Raw genomic sequence first — 22,493 nt, 5'->3', positions numbered from 1 at the left:
TGCTGAAGTCAGTGGCAACTTTGTCATTTACTTGAGTGGGTTCAGCATTTTATCCCAAGTTACTACTTGAAACTTGAAATTACTTTAATGGCTGGTTTTAACTTTGATTGAGGTAATACCTTCAGGCAAATAAGATAACATCCTTCTTTATTTTCTTATTATTTCAATAAATAATAAATCCATTCAATTCTGTGTGAGAAAATTATAATCTCGGGTAAGTAAAGCTAGACTGGCTAAGTCTTGATGCTATTTTCATACTTTCCAAGCAGATTATAAAAAAAAAAAATTAAAAAAATTGATAAAATGTATAGAACTCCTTAACTGGAAACATAAATCAGTTATGAAACACAGAACTGGGTTACAGGTCATCTCTAAGACCAATTCTAGTCTGAAAAATTTGGAAATCTTAGAAGTGAATTTAATTTCTTTAGCTGCGTTTTTATACTGAAGTTGTAGCCAGTAGTTTTCTTTGTGGCTTAACTTCATGCCTTTTATCCCAGTGGTATTTCAAACATAAGCTTCAACAAATCTGGGTGTCCAGGCCAAATTCTTGTATTTGTCATCAGTTGAATTTACCGAGTTTTCAAATTTATTACTGTCCTAGTTTCTTTTATAGGATATTGAATATTGAAACAAACTTTGATTGTCATGAATTTATTTGTTCTTTTCTATTTCTCAACAAGCACTTTTATGTTAAATCATTTCGGTATTTGATTGCCCAATGGGCTATTCACTTCTTTGGTTATCATAGTGTAGAGTCATATGTGGTATGGAAGTTACATTACACAGTATTTTTTTTCTGCTTTCTCTCTAAATGGCTCACACTTTCTAAGTAGATGAAAGAGAAGATCAGGGATTTTTTAAATATAAATGCACTTTATATGGAAGAACAACCACTGGTTAAAGTTCTGTGGAAGCAAATTCTCATATATGCAAATGATCATAAAAAGGAAATGATTGAACATTATATTCCTTGATTTTGGAGAAGTCCTTGGCATTGGAGTTGTTGCAGTTCATTTGTCATACAGGAAACCCAGAAGATGCTGGATGTTGCAAAAAATATTAGCCAAGGACTTTTTTTCCATGCAAGAAGGCAATGTTAGTTAATACTCAGTAAGCCATCTGCCTTTCTTCACAATTATCTCTGAGGTTGAGATGTCTCTTGGAGCTAATACTTTAGAGAAACTTTGCAGGGAAATCAAAGAATCTTGCATTGGATAGTTATGTCTCCCTAATCCTCAGAGCTTAGACTTATTTATATACTGGAGCATAAAGGTTTATATCCCTTACAGCATTTTATTCCAGCGCATCTAATTGTAGACATTCTCATTATTCATGTAAACATCAACTCTTTTAATTATTATTTTAATTTCTGGTTGAATTAGCAAAAGTGATATAGTTCTGTTTTTTCTGTAAAAAAATCAATATATTTTCCACTAGTAGTACTGAACTGTAGTATTCATTTGTCCCAAGAGTACTATGTTGATTTTCTGTTTAAAACTTGACTCTAAAAATTTGTGGCTTTTCTGGTAGTGTGGTTTAATTGTGCTTCTGTATTGGAATATACCATGTATCTGGAGATGGATAATTTATTAATACTGTGCAGATATTTGAAAGAAAGCTAATCCAAATGTATACTTTATTCAGAGGCAATACCAAGGAGGCCACTGTACAAAAATTGTGGAGGGGAAAAGACACAAAACCTTTAGACACAGAGATTTCAATAAATATGTAGTGTGGCTACAGGATGGCACAGTGATGTCTAGTAATGATGGATTTCTAATCTTCCTCTATGTTTAAAATGTATAGCAGAATGCTATCTCTTGGATGGCTCAGAAATGCTTCTCATTAATCATTTTGGAACCTTGATTCAGTAACTTGTAGACTCAGTCTTTTTACTCGCAAGGACTGAAACAGCATGAGGTTTAAGTAAAGGTCTTATTCTGAGAGGCACCAAGAATTTCCAAATCGTTGATTTCAGAGCAGTTTGAAGATACTCAGTTACTCTAAGAAATGTGGGCAGAGTGCTGCTGAAGAATGGAATAAATTCTTTTTTCTTATCAGTTGTGACACTTATTATGTTGCGCTTTATTGTAATAATAAGCTACTGTAACTAATGAGACTGCAAAACTGTGACTCAAGCAACTTTTAATTTCAGAATCAGTGGTATCTGTACAGGGACAAAGCTGATTCTAGATGAGATACCAGGGGTCAATTAATTTCATCTTCCTTTAGAGAAACTGGACATGACCTACATTTTTTATTTAGTTTTTATCTTCCTTTCCCACACTTGGACTAATGAGAAGCTGTGTTTCTTTTAGAGCCACATGTTAAACATGCCTGGGTTTGGTTGGGTTTTTTTTCCTATGCAACTTGGGAATTGTTTCTGTTCTGTAAACCTTTCTTCTCTTACTCTGATTTTGGAGATAATTGCCTTTATTTAGTCTTTGAAAGGGCGAGGAGTGTAAATTAGGACTACTTCGCTGAGCCAAGCTTTGCACAGCTGATTATCTGGAAGAAAGTTTGCAAGGCAATGTTAGCATGCAGTCCAAGTGTGTTTCTTCTAATGAAAATGCATGCTGTGCCTCAGGGACATTTGAGCAGAAATCTGTTCATACAGATGCAGCAGAATTTGAATTTGTACCAGGTCTTCTCACAAACTGAAACCCATAAGGCTTCACAGAATCAAATTATGTAGTAACACAATTGTGGTAAATATGTAAACGATGAGAGAGAAACAGCGGAAAAGCAAGTAATTGCACAAGCAATGGAACTTACAAATACCAGTTTCCAAGAATTTGTGTATTGTGGTTTGATTCTCAGATGTCTTACAAGTTGCAATCTCTGATCAAAGCTTTTGCTGCATCTGTAAAGTTCATAGCACCTCTCTATCATGTGAATTTGTTGAGTACATATAAATTCCATTTCAGCAATTTTCTGTGTAGAGCATGAGTAGGAGCTTATTGTTCTGCCCATCCTGCAGTTTTTGTGAAATTCTCTGTAGCTTTGTAATGATAATACCTCTGTCCTGTAACAGAGAAATTTACGGAATTTATTGAATTTATGAATTTATGAAATTGAAATTGGGTAGGGGGTTCATAGTTGTTTTTGAAAGATGCAGGGACAGGCAGGTAAACACCTGAAACTGACTGTATTAAAAGCAAAAATAAACATATTCAGATATGAGGGTTGCATAAGCCTCCTTTCACAGAACCAAGCTAACAGTTCAATCAGGTGAGATTTGTGCTGAACTACTACATAGGCACTTTCTTCCAAAGCTGACCTGGCTAGGTCAGGTCTGAAGCACACATTTTCACATGTAAATAAATAAATACAAACATAAATATAAGTGAAAAACTATGTATGCTGTATCTTTGAAGCAAATAAGTATAAAATATACCAAAGAGGAAAAGTTTAGTGAGGTAGTTTGAAAAAAATGCATATTGAAAACGAGGAGAATAACTGGATTCTAAAATTAAAGAAAACTCTGCAAAGTGTTTGAAGTTGAGATGTGATGCTGTATTTAAGAGGAACCAGTCAATGAAATTTTACACTGACTGTATTGAAATGAGTTGGGCGCTTGTGAAATCCACAAAAAAGAGATGATTGCGATAGTAAAATGGATTTTGATTATAATGAACAGATGTTAGAAAAAGTGTAAGAAATTAATCTGAAGCTTGTGGAATAGAGATCCTGTCAACTGCAGAGAAAAACTAGGCTTGGTTCAGTCAAGAGGAATGCAAACAGCCGACATAAAAACATCTGTAAAGTATGAGGAGGATGGAAGGATAGTTGTGGAAAGTTGTTCTGATATAAAAGAGAAAGGAGCTTCTGTGCAACAGCAGAGGAAAATCCCAACTAAACCTACACTGTTTTTGATGCACAAAGAGAAATGCCAGAGCACCTTTTTGCAGAACGTGGCAGGAAAAGGAAAGGTTAAAATCAAAAAAGGTTGAATTTCAGAATTGTGGAAGGCTTTTGCTGGTTCTTTCAGAAAGGTAGCTTTTTCAGAATTGAGGGTGGGAACAATACTAGGAGGAATATTTATCATTATCAGTCAGAAGACTTACTTTAAAAGTAAGTACTTAGTAAGTTTTACAGAAACAGTTCCCCCCTCACCGTAATTGCCACATCATAACACCCTTTGTCCTTATGACTTGTTTGTGAGTGGGAGCAGCAGCTGCCAGTAAAAATACAAAAGAGCATGCGTGTTAAAAAAGTCTGAGTCTTCCCGAGACCAGCCTTGTCACTGTTTTTTAGGCTCTATCTGTCCTTCCACTGGCTGGAGGAGATGAAATGAGGATCACCAATTAGTTTTTGCAGGCTTTGATCCCTAAATAAGCTCCCAAAAATCATTCCAAAGCATTCTAAAAAACACCTCTCACATCTGTTACATACTTTACCCTCTTTTTTTCTTTAGTTAAAACATTTTGTATTTTATAATGCTGCTGCTAAGGTCCGTCAGCTTTTTAGGAACACGTTTTTTCCATCTAGGTTGAACTGGCTCAAAGTACACTTTGTGTGCACACATGTATCTGTATCTTTGTGACATAGTAGAGCTAACTATTGATTTGAAAGCAGTAGATGTTTGAAGTGTTAATGTTGGAAGGAAAACTGTTAGCTGTTCATGACTTGTGGTTGGTATCAGTTCTGGTAAAGCCTAAGAAGGTCTGAAAACCCTTCAGGGTCTGAAACTTTTGTAGGTAGATGCTTTTTTTCCCAGAAGTTAAGAATCCTAAAGCTTCTGTCCTGGATTGTCGCTACTGCTCACTGCCTTATGTAGACAGGTAGAAAAGATTGTCTCTGAACCATCAGATTATTGGCTTACTGGTATAGAGTGAATTTTTTGGTCCATCTAACCATCAGATAAGTAACAGAAGAGGGGAATGCGCACAAAGCTTTTTCCTGCCTTGACATAAAGTGGCAATTCACAACTTAAATCCATTCCTCATGTCTGTTTTCTGTTTACTTTTATCATCTGCTCAATACATTCTGTCAAAGGAGCAGTGAAGGTGTCAGGATATAAAGAGACTCAGCAATTCAAATGAAAGCATTGTTACTCATTTGCTATGATTTTTGATACAGTTTGAGGATGACATGTTTTGAATAAAATTCAGCCAAGTCTCATTCAATACCATGCTCTTAGGCACTACTACAGAGCACTGTCAGAAGACTGTATTTAGGTTTATAACATATGAACATAAATCTGTATGTATTTATACATGCATATATGTCACAGAGACAAAAGCACACAAAAATGCATAAACCAACTTAAAGATTTTTTTTTTTTAATATACTTTAGAAGATTTGTGTGAATGTAAACATTTGGGAAACTTGTGCAGCAGAAGTCACTGTAGGCACTAGAATTTTGACCTCGTAAATAAAAGTATGCAGGATTATATCTTTCACTTGAAATGTAACAGATGCTTAAAATTTTGTGGAATTTTAATTACTGCTTCTCAGCCTGGCACAACAGATGCTATAAATTTTCTAGCAGATTTGTGCATGAGGCATGTAATATATAACACCACACTATTTAATTCCACTATTTAATGAAAGGCTACCTATTAAAAATTTTTATAGCCAAACGAAGAATCTCTTGCCATGTAACCATAATGGATGGAAATAATAAATAAATCACCAGTTTACATGTATGCAAGCAATATTTTGTGTATATTATTCATAGCATTTGTATGGTTAACAATTCTAATAAACTATCAAACCCCTTTAAAATCTTTGAATGTTGTGAGAGTAAGACAAAAAACTCTGTAAGCATAAGGCACAAAATATCCTTGTGCACATCCAACTGTTACAGACTTCCACAGTTCTGCATTCACTATGACTGTAACCTCATGTTCACAACATGTAAGTAGTGTTGTGCATAGTGCTGTGATAATCATATTCTCAGAACTCTTTGGACAGCTTTAATAATGTTTCACTGTGTTCCACTAACCTTCATTTTGACTTTGATTTAACGCAGCTATAGTCTAAATAGATTAATAGGTTCATATAATTTAAGAATTAATATGACAGGTTAATTAAAAACACGTTGTAAGGTGCCCCCTCTGTGGGCATCTTTCATTCTTTTTGCTTGATACAGATTACGTTTATTATGTTCATTTTGTACAAATTATTAGAATAAATAACACAGTATAGTACTGTATTATTAATACCTCTTTTTTGGTATTAATCTCTGCTTAAGTGCCAAATGTTGATGCTACTTTAAATGGTCTCTTCGTATTTTTAAGTACTGAAGTGCTTGCTCAGCTAATGTCCTGACCCATTGTAACCTAAGTAAATAAAATACTGGTGTGGACCAAAACATTTTCGAACATAAACCTGAAAAACAACAACAACAACAACAACAACAACAACATGCAAAACGTACTGGTGCGTGGAATATATCCACCACACAAATAAAAATTAAGAGACAAATGGCAGAGAGAAAATATAGTCACGGACAGATTCCATTTTGATATCTTCTGAAAAATTCTGGAGGGATTAATTCTAGGTGAAAATCAGGTAAAAAGATTGTATTGTACCAGTCACAGACACTGGACAGTTCCTGCTTGGTTCAGAAGAGCAAACCACCTGTGTAGTTCAAGTCAGTTTTTTGGTGTCATAATCATATCAGTATCATTTTCAGAGACAGAATTACCATCCAGTAGATCTCGGTTCACAGAACATCACAGTTATAGTCAATCTACTCAGTCACCTCTAGAATTAGGTACAAATGTGCACACGTCTGAACTGATTATGGAACAGTCACTGGGCTTCCTGTTGAAATAGCTTTGTTGTGACTTTTTTTTTCCTGTTTGATTCTGAAGTGGTATCAGAGTCCTTATTTTTCAGTTTATGCTGTCTTTATGGCTGCTTCGATCTGTATTGTGATTGTTTAGTTCTTGATTTTTCCACTGAATGCTTGTTCCGTTCATGGGCACTGAAGTCACTAGACTCTTAGATTGGGAGCAGCAACAGCAAAGGCATGACTGGGGGGAAAAAAAAAGGTTACCACAAATTTATCAATTCTGTGCAGATTGCCAGCCATATTTTTCATTCAGAAATAGATAGAACATGTCTATCGCAGTTTACATGTTTACATATGAGGACTATGTCAAACTTATTTACTGGTTTAGCATTTCAGATAAAGTGGATAGTTCCACTTTCAGTTTGGTATGTGTGCTATGTGAACTGCTAGCTTCTAAACTAGACAATTTATAATCCTTCAGTCCTTTGCATGCCTCTTCTCCCAGCTGCTAAAAATAGGTAATAACTAAGTGGTTTAATACAGTTAATTAACTGGACATAAAATCTTATGAAGAAGATCTTACCTGGAAGCAGTTTTTAAATTTCTTGCTCACAAAATACAGAGCTATTGGGTTTATACAAGAGTTCATGGTTGCCAGGTTGATGCTGATATAATCCAATGGCAGCAAGAAACTAGGCAACAAAAGAGAAAGCAAAACATTTAAACTGTTCATATACTGTAGAACGTCCATGCTCTTTGTGGTTACAATGTCTTCTGTCACAGAAACTAATTCTCTCTTACTTAACTCCCTCAATCTAACTTTGTGCCATGCCAGGTCTTAATAAACTGTCTCACAGAAGTTCACAAAAGGCAGAGGAACGTGATTGCAATGGTGACAGACAACATTTATTGAAATTATGCTACCCCATTAAAACTGAAACACCTGAAAATGATACCGTTGAAAAGTCATAAAATAAAATGTTTGGTCTCCTAACACCACAGTTGCACGCACAATGACATTTCTCACATAAACTCCAAGTGTGCAGCATTATATTTTTTCAGTATAAACAATTGATTGATATAGAAAATAAAGTACCTGAGCAGTTCACATCTGCCGGGGTCTCTTTCATTGTATACCATTTTCTTTAAAATGCGGCTCAAATGGAGAGGGAACCAGCAAAGAGCAAAAATCACTACTAAGCAGAAAACTGTCTTTGCAACTTCTCGACGCTAGAAAAAGAAGTAAAGATAACTATGATTGAGTGCCTAACTCATATTGGTAGGTCATAGCAGTGTAGTGATGTTGGCAGTAGAGTAAGTAATCTAGATAAAGCGTGCAAGGATTCCCAGAGTGCAGCTTCCAGACTACCTCATGTGCCTGAACAGTTTTTTATGGAGCTTGTCATGTTTGTGATTCTGGCCATCCTCAACAGAACCTGCTCATCACTGAGATTGGAGCAGCAGAAGCACACAGGTCATTGTCATGACATTGTCAATGTTAGCCAAGGAAAATCTACTGCTGGGCTTTCCTGAACCTTCTTATTCCTCTACACTGGATTAATTTTCTGGCAATCTCTCAGATAAACCTCTGTCTTCAGAAACATGTATATTTTGCAGAAAAACTTTTTCATGTATGAGGGAAACTGGGATCACACCTGCTTGATAAACCACTTCTACCTAATCTTTGATGTGGGGCAATCTGTAAACCTAAGGCACCTAAATCAATTGGCAATAAAAGTTCCCATTCAATCATGTACCTCGTCAGGATGTCAAATTCTCTGTGATGTATTATTTTATACTTAGTGTGCATCATATTACATAAAGGGATACTGCAGAGTATATTACAGAATCACAGAATCACAGAATCACAGAATCACAGAATCACTAGGTTGGAAAGGACCTTCAAGATCATCAAGTCCAACCATTAATCCAGCGCCACCATGTCCCCTAAACCATGTCCTGAAGCGCCACATCCACACGTTTTTTCAACACTTCCAGAGATGGCGACTCCACCATCTCCCTGGGCAGCCTGTTCCAATGCCTGACCACTCTCTCAGTGAAGAAATTTTTCCTAATACCCAATCTAAACCTCCCCTGGCGCAACTTGAGGCCATTTCCTCTCGTCCTATCACTAGTTACTTGGGAGAAGAGACCAACACCCTCGTCACCACAACCCCCTTTCAGGTAGTTGTAGAGAGCGATAAGGTCTCCCCTCAGCCTCCCCTTCTCCAGACTGAACAACCCCAGTTCCCTCAGCCGCTCCTCATAAGACTTGTGCTCCAGCCCCCTCACCAGCTTCATTGCCCTTCTCTGGACACGCTCCAGCACCTCAGCATCCTTCTTGTAGTGAGGGGCCCAAAACTGAACACATGATTCGAGGTGCGGCCTCACCAGCGCCGAGTACAGGGGCATTAATTTTGCATGTGATCCTTGCTATGTGATCTTGATGTTCTTAAGTAAACAGTTCCTCTACAAACAACGTTTGTCTGTATTACAGCTTCATAATCATAATACTTAGTCAGGATATAATTTCAATTTGATGGATATTTTATATGGCTCTAGGGATTTACAGATGTTTTAGTGGATTTTTGACAATGCATACCAGTGGTGTTTGGTAGGCACAGATTTGATAAAGAGAAGCATATGAGGGGGCCGGAATACCACTTCTGAAAGTGCCACCATAATGTAGCAATAGTAAGCATTGCAAGGCTTTGTCATTAAAAAACTAAAAGTCAAATGTGTGATTACAGTAAGTCTTGTTAGGCTTTGAATATGATTATTATTGTTTCTTCTTTCTTATAATAGCAGCTTTTATCAAAATATCAGAAGGATCATGACTAGACATTAATGTGGACAAGGCTGTAGGGAAGGAAAGAAGAAAGAAGGGCAAAAGGTCATAGTTAAAAAGACAAGCATTTGTAAATTGTGGCATAATGTCATCCTCCAGCAACCAGTCTGAGTAGCTTGCTGGGCACTGCACGTCAGGATGGGGAAGCTGGAGGGTGGATTTCCCCACTCTGTAGTACATACCATTCTAGTTCTAATGGGTGGAGTAGCTTGTGTGTGGCCCTAGGACAGACTGTGTTGCAGGCCCTGGGGCCTGATGAGAGGAAAAAGTAGAGGATCTGCACAAGGGGAGAATTTTCCAGTGTGCCCTAGTCTGGAATGAACCAGCAGAGGAGGAACCTCTGAGAGAACTCACACAGATGCAGAGGGGACTGCTTTAAGGATTCACATCTGTGAATGTGGAATTAAAAGAGAGAGTAGCATTTGAGGGGCTGACATTAACACAGGGGAAAAACTACAGATTGTTTTTAAAATTTCAGTTAGGAACTAAACATCAGACAGTGCTGCAAAAACAGCAAAGCCAGATCTGACGATTCTGTGAGTGACTTTATGATCATTTGTTTGTACTATTCTCCTGTTGCTCTGTTCAAAGCAGCTACAGTAGTGGTACTGCAAAAGTGCAATGAAAAAAAAATTCACTCTATTCTAAAACTGGTTATTCTACAATTGCTTTTTATACACAACTGGTTGCATATCAAAGTGTGCCAAAAGTAGGAAGGACCCATGGAGTCATATCTTTACGAATAAAAAGAAACATCTTACAGCAAATCTTTGTAGTTCAATTTCAAAGCATTTAGCCAGTAGTGATTTAAGGTTAAAGAGCAGGAAAGCACAACTGTCATACATGCTTAAGAAAAGAAACTGGGTAGTTTCCTGAGCGTCTGTCTTCAATACCTCCTTATACTATGATTTAGTCTTGTGTTCCAGGTTTAAATGAATACCTTAACGTCATAAACGACCTACATTCTCGCTTTCTATTTCTGTAATTTACTGTATTCAAGTACACTTTGAAACATTTCTAAGCTAACCCAAAGAGAGAAGAACAGTATTTCCAAACATTGGTGTTCCTAATAGTTACCTGCTTAAGGTGTTCACTGAGAGCGATTCTCAAGTTGCTGTTTCTTCTGTTTAACATTTCACAAGTCATTAGCGTATAAAAGATGGCAGTACACGCCAGTGGCATGCAGAAATAGAAACCGAACAGCCACCAATCCTTTGCATCTTTGTAAAACTGTAGATAAGGTAAAGAAGAGAGAAGATATTTTCTTATGATGCAATGGAAAGTACGACAGAAAGGTCTTGGAAAGCGTGACAGTTGGTACGCTGGTATCTGTCTATTGGTAAACAGCACAAATGATGTAAACTTTGCTGTTGTTCATGTTTTGGCCCCACATCAAAATGGGAATTGTAACAGTGTAAACATTCATTTTACCTTATGGATATGCTTTGTTGCAATATATCTTGGGTTGGAATTAATTTTTTGGTTGTGTTTTCTGAACATTTGCACTCATTCATGAAAACTGGACTCCAGTTTCAAGAAAAAGACATGTCAAAATGTAGACAGTGTCAGTTTTAGATAACAAATCTTACTAAAAGCCTGTCTCAGGAAATGCCATTTACCTCCACGGCTTCTCTCCTGATTCCAAAAAAGGAAAATTCAAAATGTCTTGTAAGTTTAATCACCTTCTGTTATCAGTGAGAAGATTGGTAGTTGGTATGCTTATGTGCTGGGCAGATAGGAGCCACTTCATAAGTGTTTTTCTGATACATGCAAAGCTTAGGACGGGTGGCTTCTAGTGGTACAGTTACTTTTAACCCTTTGCCTGCCATTCATAGCATTTGCCTTTTGTGACAGGACTTGATAGAGTAGCAGTACTTTGCTGTGTAATTTAAGTGTTAGCTGTGGTTTAAGTTAATACATTTATATATTATGGGAAATACTACATTTGTCAAAACATTTAAAATTACTCTTTTCTGTAGACAATTATATTTTCAGACTTGAGAAAATACTGTATCTTGGTTTTTAACTTTTATGCTCAGCCAAAAGTGTGCACTGAAATATGACATTTTAAATACTTCCTGTCTCTATGTTATTAGTCACTGAGACGGATGTGTGTAAAAGGGAACCTTCTTTCTCATAATCTTTCCCCTAGCTTGTTTATTCATAGCGGATGTGCTCTTGTAACATCACAGTTCCCACACCAAATGTCAAAATGCTAATAACTGAGGATTACACGAATCCTGTTTGAAAAAGTCAAACTTTTGACATCTTATTTACATTTACATTTACATTTAGAACAGTACTAAACTTTGAAAGATTAAAAAAATAGATGCGATTAATAGACTAGTATTTAATAATATTAATTTTAAAATCTGCTTTAGTTACACTAGAAATTTTATTTACTAAGAAAAAGGAAATGTTTTTGATTTTTCTCCCTCTGCCCCAACACAGTTCGCTGCTTCCAGAGCTTGTTAATTTAGAGTATGCTTCTGGTATCTAGGCCACAACCCCACCTCACTGGACAGTTTGAATTGTGTCGATTAGCTTGTTTCCTCCTCCTCATTAGCCTCATCCCTGCGTGAGGAGGGGCTACAGTCTGCTGCATAGTTGAACTCTCCTTGGGGCTGAATTTCCCCCACTGGGAACAGAGCTGCTGCCAGCAGAAAACCAGAAAACAATATGCCTCATATTTGAAGAGTTTGTACTGAGGGGAAATCTAATTACCACTCCTTCTGCAGAGAAAAGGATTACAAATACATGGAGACAATTATCTTTTCCATGGGCAATCCTTCCAAGTCAGACTAGAATCACATTGGTTGGGCAGCACAACAAAATGTGTACTGTGTGAATGCGTGCTATGTTTACAAGGAAAACTTCCTGTCATCTCTGTCTACCAGCTTTCGTGAGCATTGCCTGTCAGTCAAGAAAACACTCACATAGAGTTCTGTGTCATAACTCTGACCAATGCATCAATTCTGTATGAGGACCTGGCTTGGTTAAGTTATAAAACCTACATGAAAATGTCTGTAAGTGATTAATTGTGGAATCCTGAGTTTCAAAAAGCACAAAATTGCGTTGATTTAAGAGAAGTAGACATTCTTTTGTTTGTCTTGAAAGCCCACATGGAACTGTTTTTCTACAGGAAATGTGCATTTTAAATAAGTTTCCTAGTGCACTCAGCCTCTTGGGAATCATGGTCTTGCATGAAACTTTTAAGTCTTTCAAGGATAGCTTTAAACACGAAGAAAGCTCCTATTAAAACCAAAAGTTAATCATAAATCCTTCCCAAAGTTTAGTAATTGTTTATTGTGGTGTTTGTGGTACTAAATACTATAGTTAAGGTTAAAATGGTATTTCCATCTTAATCTCATGTTTGTGCATGCTTGCAGTAAATTGAAACACAACACTCCATTTTGACTGACACGTCCAACATTTACTCTCAGCTTGAACGTAAATGCTGGTTTGTTTCCTTGAAAATCAAACTGGCATGGGGAGATTTGAACTTTTGAATTATGCTGAGCAAGTCAAAGATACTAATTCCTGCTAATAAAACAAAACAAGCTATTTTACTAACCACATTAAGAACAGAACAATAATCATTAAAGTTAGCATGCCTATGGAAGACCTGAACTATAATGTTTTTGAGAAGAGGGAAGAGAAGACTATTCTTTTTCTTAGGGAGAGAGGTAGTGGAGATTGTCCAGGCACATTTGTGGAGAAAAACATCAATTACAAAAGGGAAAATTTCATCAGGCTGCATTTCATAAATCATGTTCTTATAACTACAGTATTTACAGTCATATAGTCTGTAGAGTTTAGAAACAAAGATATAGTAAGTCCTGGGCCATTCCTCTCCATCTTCACCTGCATTAATTATTTCCATCAGGGAATTCCTTTTGTCTTCTCTTGCAGTTGTCTCTTGTTCTTTCTGCCATCCCTGCAGTCTGTGTAACCCTACCAAAGTTGGGGATGTTTCTCTGAAAAACACTAATCATCCACACTTTTTATTTTCTAAATTTCCTACCTCCATTTTGCCCTATCCTTCCTAATTTTAGCCCAGGCCATGTTCTGATCCAATAAAAGGAGAAGTGCCAAACATTCAAAACAGAAAAGCTTGCACTCTACCATGAAAAACTAGTCCTCCAAAACATATGGTGTTTCCCTCAAGACTTAAGACCTTGCACTATCTGCCTTCTCTGAGACAAAAGAGAATATTACTCTTTTTTTTTTTTGGTTACTGGGCAAATGGTGGCTAGCCCTTTTTTGGGTTCACAAAGAAAAAATTAAGATACCACTTTCCCATTTTCTCAGTATAAGGCCGGGTAGAAAAACACTATGCCCCTATGCAGTAAAAATCTATTAATTATGTAGCGACTACTCACCTGACTTGCTTTGAACAAGCTAATGTGTATTGGCAACTGTTAAACTGCAGTAGCACAGAGGATGAGGGCTATGAAACATGCCAAAGAAGCCTGGTGTGTCTCAGGCACTTCTCTTGCTCTTGAGTTGCTGTACCTAGATGACAGCTAACAGTGTCCGAGCTACCTAAGTAAGTTGGAGATGTGAGTCTGTCAGATTTGTAATCATGATTTCTTGTAAATGAAGGGATTATTCTCAGTTTGACTTTGTAAGTGCACATAAAATAGGAAAAGTTATGTTAGAGCATGGCCCCACCCTTTTCTTTATCTGCCAGAAGAGCTGGCTACTGCATGCAAAATGATGACTAATCATGGTAAAACATGGTTTTTGACAGTTACAAGCTCCAAAGGTGTTATACCTAGAAACACAATACCTTCCAAGGTTCTGGCTACCCTGATATGTCTTGATTGTACTTTAAGCAGACCTGAATTGCAAATTTCTATATTAAGAATTCTCAGTAGTGAAGAAATGAAAATGTTGTAAAGTCCCATTTAGTATCTCCAGCTGAAAGTAAAGACAGGTCACTGTAAATGAAGGATCTTCTTTGCACCAATATACATTAGAATACATTTTGCACTTTCATGGAGGAATAAAGCATATTATAATCCAGTATCTGAATTGTCTAGCCTATATACTGTGGATTCCGAAAAGAAAAGAAAGGATGTTACTTACCAACATAAAATTAGTTGTAGGATTGAGCATGCAGGTAACATAACCTTCATCCTTGTATTTGAAGGGTACCACAGCAAAACCAATTGCTTCTGGAATAGCCAGAATAAAGGACAGAAGCCAAATGGAGAAAATTTCAATAGCAGTGATCATAGGGATTCCAATTCCCTGGACACGGCTCCAGGAGGCAACTGCTCTGTACCTGAAAGAGACAGGCATTAGTTTCCAGCCTTCAGTTTCGTCCTTAAATTCAAAGATCTTGGTTCAATTTTATATATTAAGTAAAATCCTAAAGCTGACATCTTAGACTTGTATTGCTTGTTTTTTTTCTGCCTGTTGCAGGGGCTCTACCAGCTATCAAGACACATCAGAGCACATAAAGGGGTGGATAGCAGAGAGCTGACTGCAACTGTTCTGCTTAGGCACAGGATTGCATGTAGTTCTGCTATGTGGACTACACTAATGATTTCTAATTAAAGTAGGCAAGGTTTGTGGGGACAGACTATATCTTTCACTACATCAGCTGACATAACAGAAGAAAGAAAGATTCCAGGCACACAAGCCATTCTAATAGATACAAAACAGCTATCTCCTTCAGCTACTTCAGCTGTAACAGCAGTGCTATCTGATGTGTTGTCAGCTTCCATGCAATGAAATACTGTGAAAATACTCTCCATTAAATGAAAATTCATTTGTTCTATTTACACTATTCAATGTTAAAATTACTGTATTTATGCAGCATATTCTGTATTTGCCTTAGACTACAACTGAGTGCTAGTTAGGGCAGTCTGACAGCTATCTCAGCCTCTACATTACCTTTCTGATGAGAAACTGAAGTCTATGGCTGAGGCCTGTGCATGCCAAAACCAACATATTTTCCGACTACTTTATCCCTTAGGTAGCAAGTTGTTCTGTAAAAAGTGGAATTATTGAAACCTGCTTTCTTATGTGTATGCATCTCATAACTGTAATCTTGGTAAAAAGTAAGAATTCTTAAAGAAGTTTCAAATACAGCCCATGCATTTCTCCCTCTTCTTCCTCTCTTCACCTTCTCTGTCCCTGCAATGCTGGAGGATTCTTCATACCAGGCTGCAGCCTTTCCCCCAGTTGGGGAACTGAGAGGGTCTTTCTCCTCTACTTGTCTGCAAGCTTTCAAGGAACTTGTAGAAATTTATTAGCTGTGAGACCTCAACCTGTCTATCAACTCTGGTCAAAAGGTTCAAAAATAGTTTGGAGAAGACCGATAAGTATACAATACAGAGTACAAACCAGTCCATAAATAAAATTTTTAGTAGCAGACTTAAATGTTGTCTAGCAATAACTACAGTAAATGAGTTACTTAGCATTTCCAACAATTTAGCAAAGACAGTGCTATCTAAAAATTATGGAAAGAACAAATACTATTTGTGGTCTTGTAATAGTCTGAAATGCATGCTGATGTGATGTAACAGTTTCTAAACTGCTTATTTTACTTCCCCAAATAATAGCACCTTCCCATTTGGCATTACAGTGCTACATAGATATATCATGGCATCAACTGATGAAATAGTCTTCTTCAGTTGAGGAGAAAAAAAATCAAGACAGGTTGTTCATCTGCTTTAAAAAATGTCAGAATAAGTCACCAAAGAAGATCATAAATTGTAAGGAGCTGTGTCATTTTATGCTCCTGACTATGGCAAGTATTCTTTTCTTCCTCAGACATGCCCTCATTTTCTGCCCCTTTGAGTCCTGGCAGATACATTTGCGTATGTATAGCTGCCATCTCTATCCTAAACACCTTTCCAAGGCACGAGCCAAGGTTAAGCTTTTCAGACAAAAGCAAATGGGGTGGTGATTTTAGCTGATGACAGCAGTTAACTAGAGTACAAAAAGAGCATACCAGCAGGCACAAGGAAGATGGAAGGCCTGGGGAAAGGAGGTGCCCTCAACAGACCAGGAGGATACAATTTGTAAATATGTAGGCTCTTGAGTTGCAGGCATGGGTAAGCTTTGGGAAAGGAAGAAAAGAAAGGGGAATTTAGATCAGAAAGCTTTAGGTTGGAGGATTAGGTTGAGGAAGGATTAGGGTGGGATGGTAGAGAGGTGTTTGGAAGGAATACAGAAGTTTGGCATGTGCTTGAAGGCTCAGGGATAACAAGGGTATAAGGAAAAGAGTAGTTGAGAACTCTGTGTTAGGATGCTTTGAGTATACTGGGAAGTATTAGATTTTGAATTTCTGAGATGGCAGGAATTAAGAGCTTCCAATGGGAAAAAAAAACTTTAGTTAAAGGATATAGGACATAGGGTACAGAGGTCAGTAAAATTTAGTTACTAAAAGGCATCCTCAGCCCTCCTCTGACGAAAACAGTAATTTGGGATTCACACACACCCCATTTCTTCTGATTTCCTGTATCACATCCCCTTTTTCATTTGGAAGTGTCCTTATAACAGGATGGAAGACTTACAAATTAAATCCCCTGTAGCCTCAATGTTAGAGGAAGGAAGATGCATGAATGCAAGAACAGGCTGTAAGCCTCTCACAAAAACTTCAGAAAGTATTATTACAGAACATCACTGGAAAGTGTCAGAGCTTTGTATGCCACCATTCTTGCAGTAAACACACTAGAAAATTTTGTTTTGATATCTATAGCAATATCATACACAGCATAGTCACAGGTGTACTATGGACAGTTTCTCAGTACATCATTTTAACAGAAATGTATGTGTAAAGATTTTGAACATATTAAAGCAAACTACATTTTGGACTTGCAGATTAAAAATAAAAACATCTTTTAAAGGTATCCTTGTCAAAGAATATTGGAAAAGAGGGAGGCAATGGTTCACTCATGGGGAGGAGGTCTATGAGATTGGAACTCTGAGAGCATCATAACAAATAAACTGTACTGAGATGATTGAGAAAGTAGTGCTCAGCATCGTATTTTCTCACACATATTTATTTGTATTAAAATTCAAATTTAATTTTAAATAATTTGTGATCCTATCATATTTCATTTTACCAGATATCAGATTTTGGCTTTAATGAAATGGAATATTTATAGAAACACAACCTTTCACACAAATATGTAAGTATTTGTGAACTCTGGAAATCTAACAATCAACTTGAAGTTTACTTTCTATTAACTGGCAATTTTACAGTTGGTCCCATCAGCTGCACAAGGTACATGATACTATCTCATCCTTGACTGAATGATGTTCTTAGCAAACAGGGGCCTGTAGACTGTACATATTTTTCAAGTAAGAAATGTAATGTTTGTGTTGTGTCACCTGTGTAACTATGTAAGTGACGGCAAAGGGGTTGTAAATTGCGAATCCAATTCTTTCCTTTCTTGCATTTTTGTACCTGTTCTGTTTGAGTTACATCTGTTTTGCACATGAGAAGATTAGTATGCACAGCAGTAAGGATTTGGGTCCTGTATATATTTTATTGGCAATTTTTTTTTTCAGTTCACAATTCAAATAACTATCAGGTAAGGAATTATTGGCCGAAGAATTTCATGAATGGTTTCAGCTAAAGCATAGGAAACTCAGTCATTAGATCAGAATTTCCTGAATGCATATTAACCTGCAATTACTTGGTCTTTTTACGCACTGCTGGAACAGTGATTTGAAAAATAGTGGTAGTATAATTTTTCAGGTGGGTGTTCTGTGAGTTATGTAATACATAGGATCTTTGTCTAGCCACAAACCTCCCGTAATTAGGAGTGAGAAAATACTGCAGGGTTTATTTCCCTCATACTTCGAAAATATAGGATGTCTGCCAGGGAACTGATGTAAAATACATGCATCATTTAATCCCCCAATCTAAAATCTGTGTGCGTGTGTTTTGTCTTACTTTTCTTTTTTCTGTTTGTTTCCCTTTTGCCTCCAACCTCGTCTAAAATACTCAGTTCTTTTCCAGGTCATTTCCTTTTCTTTGTTCAATGTTGTGGCTCCTCTCTCCCCTTTTCATTTTCTACTGCTCATGCATGTGCTGTCAACTTTAGTATATTGTGCCCTTCAGTTCTTCTCTTTCCTCTGTTTTCCTCTCCTCCCTCTTCTCCCATTCTTAGCCTTTTATTCCGAGTTACTTCTCATGGCCTCTGTAGTCCCTCCTGCTACTTTCATTTAGAGATGCACAGTATTTAAGAACACGGGATCATTACATTGTGAAGTATACATACATACAATTAAATATTTTGCATGCCTATCTAGTTATAATTTGCTTAAAGCATTTCTTTCAGAAGGATGTCTTGTCTTGATCTGAGAACATTAAAAGCAAGACACCTTTGCCTTTCCCTGGTGGTTTCTTCTTGTAGTTAATCACCCTCATTTTTAAAAATGTATACCTTATTTTCATTTGGTATATGCCTGGCTGAAACCTTGTTCTATAGTTTCTTATTATATCTTTCCTCGCTAAGCTAAAGACCCCATGGATATCTGATACAACACCTGTATTTCAGTACTTGGATATTGTATTTAATTGGCTTCTTAAGTATTGTTTTTGATAAGCAAAAAATTGAGATCTGTAAGGCCACTGAATCATTTCTGATGCTTTTCTACTCCCTCTCTGTGATTTCATCATTCTTTGGTGAAGAATAATTCTAGAACTCTAGTTAGCCTTCCAGTATTGGTCTCATTGATGCAGCATGGTTGTGGTTCTTGTTGTGGCCAGATTAGTTTTTCAAACAATTTGGATGAATTTTACTACAGTGGTATCTAATTTGAATTAGAAAAGAAAACGTACTGTGGGCCTTATGCAATGAAATCCAGGAGTATATGAAAAGTAAATCATGGGCTATAGCTTGTCTGTGGACTATCAATCCCCTATGCCTGCTGTCTTACAGAGTAGGTGCTTTTGTTTCCCTATTCCTTTTAACTGCATTAGAAAATTAGTTGTTCAAATGTCCCACTAGTAGAACATATTTCTGTTCTGCAAGTATCATCAGTCTTCTATAGGTGGGAAAAGCAATACAGAAAAGATAGGAAACTTGATCAAGGATGTAAAAAGCACTGTCAAGATTAGTGTCAGAACAGTTCCTAAATGACTTTACTGTTGCTGATATTGATCTATTCCTCTTCGTTGTGAGACATCACAACTGTTCTTAATTTTAAAGATAGCCAGTGTTGTGTTGATTGCAAAGCTCTTAATACAGTAAAGCTCTTAGAGCTTTGTTTTAGTGGTAAAATCTTGACTTATCTAATAATGGACGTTGGGCCAGATGAAAATACCTGCCCTGAGATTGCTGTTCTATGCAATTTGGTATGCAGAGGAGGCAAGAAGAGAGTGTATACATATTAAATGAGATCCATATCTTCTCTCTTCTTCTTCAAACCATTTCTTCATCAAAATCATTAAGCCCAAGACATAAGCAAGAGTAAAAGCTCAGGAAGGGAAATATCATTCCTCTTAGTCACAGTCAGGCACTGTTTAGAAAAAGAGTCAAACTATCATCACCATCGTGACCTAGAGTTTAAAAATGCCTGAAAGGCATCTGCAACAAATGTGAGCTTCCTCTGAAGGATGAATGGCTGGTTTGGTGTTTTCTGTCAGCCTCTTAAACCCTCTCCACCTGTGAGTGGACATTGTTCTGCTTGGGCATGCACAGTTAAACCTTAATACACCGTCAGTGCAAGTCACTTTGTGCAAGTGGCAGTAGTAATGAGTGGAGTTTCACAATAGGATGTAGTTAGCACAGAGAATAGTCCTTGTAGGACAAAAGATAATCTTGATCTAAATTAAGGCCGCAGTCTGCAAGAGGGACAGACAGTCAACAATTATCAAAGATACGGAGCTCTGAATTCATTATACCAATTGACTCTGTCTTTTTCTACCTCGTAGAATGCAATTCCATATACAGACACCCAAATGAAATATAAGTGAGATAGTTTTCAGGAGCTTTTATAAGGAAAAAATAACTGTAGACCAGATACAGTCCAACTGTGACAGCACACAATTCTGTATTTACTCATTTTCCATACTAAAAAGCAAACATTATTTTTTTTTGTATTAATGTGAGTATGGCACTTCCAGTGCCCGCCCTAACTTGTTGAAGGCACTCTCATATCCTGATTTCATGGTGATTTAATCTAGATTCACTTCGTGCTAGCCAATATCAGAATCTGGCTGTATACATCTGTTTTCTAACACACATTCTCTGGAACCATTTACTAGAGGAGCACCAGATGATAAAGAATATGTCCTTGGCAAAGCATGTAAACTGGGGGAGGAAATTAAACAGTCTGAGTCTGATCCCATACAAGACTTTATCCTCCAATGGAAACAGCATTTGGTTGTTGTGAGGATTAGCAAATGCGTGCTTGTAAAAAAAAAAAAAAGCATCTATAAAGAGGTAGCTTCAGCTGAGTTACTTCCAATTTATGAAAATGTATGTAGCAATAGGACTAAATCTGGTGAAACTGCATTAGTCAGAACTTATCTAACAAACTCTCTGTGTCATATGTGCTTGATCTATGATTTATTCCTTAGAGCAGTCCATGGGATTGTATTTTATACTGGGCAGGTATTGTTTGAGAAATAGAATTCTTTTTATAGTTCTCAGACTCAAAAATGGAAATAGATCATTTACCTGTGTTACACTTTTTTTTTGTTTCTGGCTTCAGCTAAGGAGTTACTAATGCAATGAGGAACCATATTTCAGGTATGAATATTACTACATTACTCATCTGTTGCAAGCCTTGTACATCAACTTTTTATGTAAAACCAAACCAAGATTAATTAAAAAATTTCTTCTACCTTTGCACCGCTGTACTAATACACATAATGTATTTTATTTATCAACATTTTCTGTACTAAAATTACTGATACTTTGGACTAGAACATGATCAAGTAAACTCAAGACCAATAAAAATAGCTTTTACAGAAATTAAGTCTTCATCTGCTGTTGCCCTACATGTATGAAGAAAAAAAGCACAAAAGAATAATATTCAAAAGCATCTTAGTTGTTGTTCTATCAAAAAGTTTATGTATCTTCCTGAGCACTTTTAGCAGAGGCATTAATTTTCAAAGTATCAATGTCAAACTATCAAATCAAGCTTCCAATGTGTTTTTCAATAAGACTCAGTTATAAAAGTTATCAAAATAAACACTGTAATTATAGTCTATAGGCAGTGAGTTGAAAAAATTATTTTTAAGCCTGAAGTTTATGATCCTGTTCAAATATAAAACAAACATGAGGTCATATGAAAAAAAGAAGTCTGAATACTGAGACAAATCCCAATAAAGTTTTGTCTGTAAAGGAAATTGAAATAATTCTAAAGCTTTTAAATACCTTTAAAAAAAACCTGTAAAGTTAATTAGTCCAATGGCTTCATATTATACTTTAAGCTATAGATGTGGTTATTTGTTATAGCCATGATGTAAAAAAATAGAATGTAAGTTACGTCTATACTGTAGTCAGACCATACTGAGTGCTCTCAGTTCTGGGAAAACTGCAAGGGCAAGAACAGCGTCTGCCAAAAGAGTTAAAATATACTGTACCTGTCCACACTAAGGGCACAGAGATTAAGGACTGTGATTCCCACCGATGCCTTCTGTATAAAGGGAAGGAATTTGCAAAGAAACTGTCCAAATTCAGAATCTCCAAAAGGCCACTTCTGAGCAAGGAGCTAAAGAGAAGATATAAAATAATCAGAATACTTAAACAGTAACTTGGCAAGTATGTAACAATAGTAATTATTTCTTGTCTTAGATACAGCCATTGTAAACTTGAATTCTCCATACCTCAAGCATATCCTTAGTACTGAGTGAATCTGGGAAGTAACTGCTACTATAGAAGCACAGAGAGTGAAAGTTTTAAACTTAGGTGTTGA

General features: G+C 36.7%; 1 protein-coding gene across 1 annotated transcript; it reads right to left on the bottom strand.

Moving 5' to 3' along the window:
* Positions 1 to 6,285: 6,285 nt before the first annotated feature.
* EDNRA (endothelin receptor type A) lies at positions 6,286 to 22,289 on the bottom strand (the record flags this gene model as incomplete). Its single annotated transcript, XM_010294471.1, has 6 exons — positions 6,286 to 6,989; positions 7,332 to 7,440; positions 7,845 to 7,978; positions 10,674 to 10,826; positions 14,688 to 14,886; positions 22,162 to 22,289. Coding segments are annotated over 6 exons (864 nt in total), but the record flags the coding sequence as incomplete, so codon positions are not given.
* Between the last annotated feature and the right edge of the window lie 204 nt (positions 22,290 to 22,493).

Source organism: Phaethon lepturus, unplaced genomic scaffold (genome assembly GCF_000687285.1).
Source record: "Phaethon lepturus isolate BGI_N335 unplaced genomic scaffold, ASM68728v1 scaffold14619, whole genome shotgun sequence".
Taxonomy (NCBI): Eukaryota; Metazoa; Chordata; class Aves; order Phaethontiformes; family Phaethontidae; genus Phaethon; species Phaethon lepturus.
Note: the sequence above shows the minus strand (reverse complement) of the source record. Positions and strands in the feature narration are given on the sequence as shown.